We start from the raw sequence: 4,412 nt of genomic DNA, 5'->3' as shown, positions 1-4,412 counted from the left end.
ACGATTAGACCTTATTAACGCACCAAACTCCTTGAGGTCCTCAAATCTAAACCATCTTGAGAAAAGAACACGTTTATGTTTACTTATCCTGTTACGTGGTTAATTTTTAATTTTGGGTTTTATGCTATTTTGGATTTATTTCATATATTTCAACAATTTCTTAATCCTAAATTTAAATCCACGATAATAACCAAAGATGTATCTATCTCTGCAAGGGTAGGAAGGTATCAAATGTGCTCAATTTGTGCAAGTAGAAAGGATATGAGAGGAAAACACCGGGTATAATTCTGTTTGTTTCTTTTGGTGCATAATAAACGTTTTAATAACATCCAAAACAGGACAAGGGCTTTCCTTTGACACCAAGTCCCTAAGACAAAGGAGTCCCTATTCAGTCCAAGAAACTGAGAAGTTTGATCAGTCACTATGCAAAAACAAGTTGCAGCGTCCCCACAATTTAACACGTTTGGGGAATAACATGAAATGTTGAAACAGGAACTGTTTTATTTGGTAGTATCAAAATTTCACCTTTTTCCAGCGCTATCCAAGTTCAAGTCCTGAAGATTGAGCAACAGATCATCTGAGCTCAAGTACAACTTGTTGGCTGCATGTGACATAGTTTGCGCAATTTCTCTTGCAGCTTCAATTTTCCTAAGCGTGATAAATGCTGGATTGTTGGCAATTGATTGACCAATGAGCTGGGCACTTTTAGCCTCACCCTGTGAAACAGCACAAAGAGAATTCAATATTTAGTTTCATAATGGTCCAGGTAAACCATCTTCAATTTTCTTATTCGAGGGCAAAGCAGAACACACGAAAAGAAAAACATCATCAAGCCAGCAATAGAAAAATGCCAGTATCATGGAGTAAACTAGAGATTAAATTAAACAAGGTTAAGCTCTCGAAATATTTTTACCTGAGCTCTAATTATAGCACTTCGCTTGTCTTGCTCAGCCTTTTCCACAACAAACTTAGCCCTCTCAGCTTCTTGAGCAGCCACCTGTTTTGCTTCAATTGCGGCCGTAAATTCCTTTCCAAAAGTCAGACTGGTAATTGACACATCATCTAGCGCAATGTTGAAGTTAGCTGCTCTCTCTGTCAAAATCTTGCGTATTTCTCTACTAACATTCTGCAAAAAGTACACAAGATTGAGCAAAACGGAGACGATTTCAAATAGTTTCCGGGGAAGCCAAAGAAGATAATTTACAGTTAGGTGCCAGAGGAAGAAGTGGTATATCTAACAATTGAACATTTCCTCCAAACCATCACTCACACAGTAAAGATGGGAGGTATTACCATCTCTAGCACAATAACTTTTTTAGATAAGTATCTCTAGCACAATAACTACTTTGACAAAGAGCAACATTAACAATGTAAAGCAAGGCCTCTTGCAAATACCTCTCTCTGGGTGATGAGCTGGCTTGCGTTGTACTGAGCAACCACAGCTTTCAAAGTCTCATGAATAATGGAAGGGAGGACCCTTTCATTGTAGTTCTCACCAAGTGTTCGGTAAACAGTGGGTAGTTGGTCCGGAACAGGACGAGTGAGAACTCGAAGACCAATTTTGACCTGTGAAATAAGTTGGAAAATTATTTTTCATTTAAACCTGTTATTCTCCCAAAACCACGAGAACAAACTGTTCCTAGCATTAAGTAAAATGTTGACTATGACCAACGTTTGCCCTTCACAAGTCAAGACGAAATGTTTCCCTTCTTTTTTTCCTTTAATATCTTGTAAAATGGAGCAACACATGTTTCAGAGAAATTACCATCTGAAGGTCACGACTTCCTGAAGTGCTCTCCACTAGATGAGGACGTGCACGAACATCATAAATGACCGGCCTTTCAAACCAAGGGATCATGAAATGTGTCCCTTCTGGATAAACCTATTCATCAAACATTTAGTGCACTTATCAATAAAACCTCCGGCACATATAAACAGAGGAAAAACAGGTAAAGGCCATACACTAGGCCATAAGTCTCCCACAACCACATTGAAGTAACAAGATCCAAGAAAATCAAAGTAAAAGACTCCAAAACACATATAAAGAGTCAGCAAATCCGAAACATATCAATGTGCCAGGACATGACAGAATTTAAGAAATATCAACATCATGAGTAATACTTCTATTTTGTGAAACTTGGCATTACGTGGAAACATTTTGCCCTGCAAAAGAACTATGCACATCTCACCTGCTGAACCTCATGAATTATATCCACCAAACATAATCAACAAGGGAAGTACTAAAGTAAAGACCATACTAGAAAAAGAAATTAAATACTGCAGAAGGCCGTCGGATCCACGAGGATGTGAATAAAATTTTGGTCTCGACATGCAAAACATACACAAAATTTTGAGGGCGACTTATTCTAGTCAAGTCAATACATTTTATCCATCGATGAAGTGTGTCCAAGAGTCTATGCAACAAAGCAAATATATACTTTCTCTTTAACACCACCAATATTTCCTAGAGAAGTCCACCCAACAGGATAAGAAAAGTAGTTACCTTATCTTTAACACCAATAATACGATTGAACACGATTGCACGATGTCCACCATCAACATTGTAGAGACTGTTAGCAACTCCATACACACCAAGACCAGCCACCACTCCCAACTTAATCAAAGCGGAAGCTGCACCACCGCCAGGCATCTTAGGAACCTTAACATTGTTGAGATTCATCTTGTTAATACCTGAAAGTAAGCCAACCATAGTCATCATTTCCAATTACCAAGTAACGAAAGCCTGCAAATATGGAAAGGCCACAAAGAGACTTGATAGTTTCCAGTTTTTTTAAAGAAATAATCTTAACACACAAAAATATCAGAAAAATTGACATAGAGGATTTTCATGTAGCGAAAACCAACTAGTTTTGAATTGAGGCGTTGTAGCAGTAGTCCTAGTAGTTGTTGTTTCGGTTGTTGTAAGATCGACACTAGAAGGATAGACAAAAGATATTCTATTACACTCAAAAGGTTACCATCAAACCATCTGTATGTTGCTTAACATATCTAGCATTCTAGCTTGTTATGATAACAAGGCTAATGATGTATCAGATCTTCAAGTCATTCAAAACCCAGTAACCATTCAACATTTGATTTCTTGTCACTTTCCTTGATGTTTAAACTATCATGGACCTTTTCTATGTACACTATATGCCTCTACAGATTATGAAAAATCTTAGATGTAAATTCCTAAGGCATAAAATGCAGGGAGACGGAAAAAATGACAAGAAATATTTACTATACATTCAGATGGTTAGCAATTATGCTATTTAAATAATCTTATCTTAACTAGGTAACTGGCAAACTATATTTTGCAGAAGTAAAATAATATTCCTAAAATCTAACATCATCAGCAAAGCTAGCAAACACCAATCAAGAAGAAAAAAAAAGTCTCAAATAAAGAGATCCAGAAATGCTCAGTTACAATAGCTCCTACATCAAAAAATGCAATTAGCAAATAATACAATCAATTTGTCAATCAATCAACTATAATCAACTCCGTTGTAGTCAGGATTGGCTAGATGAATCATCTGTAACCATTTGACTCTATTCTGTCCGAATTTCTTTTGAATGCTAAATGTTAACTAGCTTGACCTAAACAATGAAGAGCTAAAGACTTAACGACTAAGAAGACAAACAGTGGAGAGATGAAATAGAAAATATCTCATTACACGCTGCAACTTAATTAGGAAATTACAATTCTAATCAGCTATTTAAGCACACACCTCCTCTAACAAATTTCTGACAAATTGAACCAAAATACCTAAACCTCAAAAGCTAGCTCACTTGGTGAAGATTACCCTAGATCCATTTACTTAAGACACGGAAGCATAATAACATAGCCTTATTCAAGTTAACTATTAGCTAAAATTCCTCAGTGTAGCACGAAAACAGTAATTTAAGAGCCGATAAAACCTATAAATGAAGCGGTGGAAGGAAAATTCAACTTCAGTCAGGTCAAAAGCAAAACTATACGAAGAAATAAATGGAGCATATATGAAGTTAAGAAAATGGAGAATTGAGAGAAATATCTGATTACCTGTTCTAAACGACGGAGATACAATAAACCGTCTAGAAAGTTAAGAGGAGAGGAGCCAGAAAAAAGGGTACGAAAGCTTGGGGGAGGGGTTTAGTCGCTTTAGGGTTTTTGCTTTTCCGGTTTCTATTTTTTTTTTCCTAGATATATGTTGATGTAAGTTTAATCGAGTATATTCAATTTTTTGGAGAAATTCAAAAATAGCCAGATTTACAAGTGGTCACTCAAAAATAGTCACAGTTTCAAAAGTAATCGAAATTTAGTCACTTTTCATGTAAAGATAAATTTGAACAAAAACGTTGTTCAAAATCCGGAAAAATACTCCAGTATAATATACTGGAACTCCAGCATAATATACTCGAACTCCAGTCTA

General features: G+C 36.3%; 1 protein-coding gene across 2 annotated transcripts; it reads right to left on the bottom strand.

Moving 5' to 3' along the window:
- Nucleotides 1–262: 262 nt before the first annotated feature.
- Nucleotides 263–4,177, bottom strand: LOC107811497 (prohibitin-1, mitochondrial). 2 transcript variants are annotated; one of them, XM_016636441.2, is made up of 6 exons: nt 4,043–4,177; nt 2,504–2,691; nt 1,766–1,882; nt 1,396–1,566; nt 914–1,126; nt 263–716 (listed from the first exon to the last, which is right to left on the bottom strand). In XM_016636441.2, exons 2-6 carry the CDS (start codon nt 2,678–2,680, stop codon nt 522–524), a joined length of 873 nt encoding a protein of 290 aa, XP_016491927.1. In that variant the 5' UTR covers nt 2,681–2,691; nt 4,043–4,177; the 3' UTR covers nt 263–521. The 2 variants fall into 2 exon arrangements, with proteins under 2 accessions (XP_016491927.1, XP_075079385.1); XM_075223284.1 differs by lacking the exon at nt 4,043–4,177 and adding an exon at nt 3,919–4,034.
- Nucleotides 4,178–4,412: the final 235 nt, after the last annotated feature.

This window comes from Nicotiana tabacum, chromosome 10 (assembly GCF_000715075.1).
Source record: "Nicotiana tabacum cultivar K326 chromosome 10, ASM71507v2, whole genome shotgun sequence".
NCBI classification, from domain to species: Eukaryota; Viridiplantae; Streptophyta; class Magnoliopsida; order Solanales; family Solanaceae; genus Nicotiana; species Nicotiana tabacum.
This window is presented reverse-complemented; position numbering and strand designations above follow the sequence as displayed.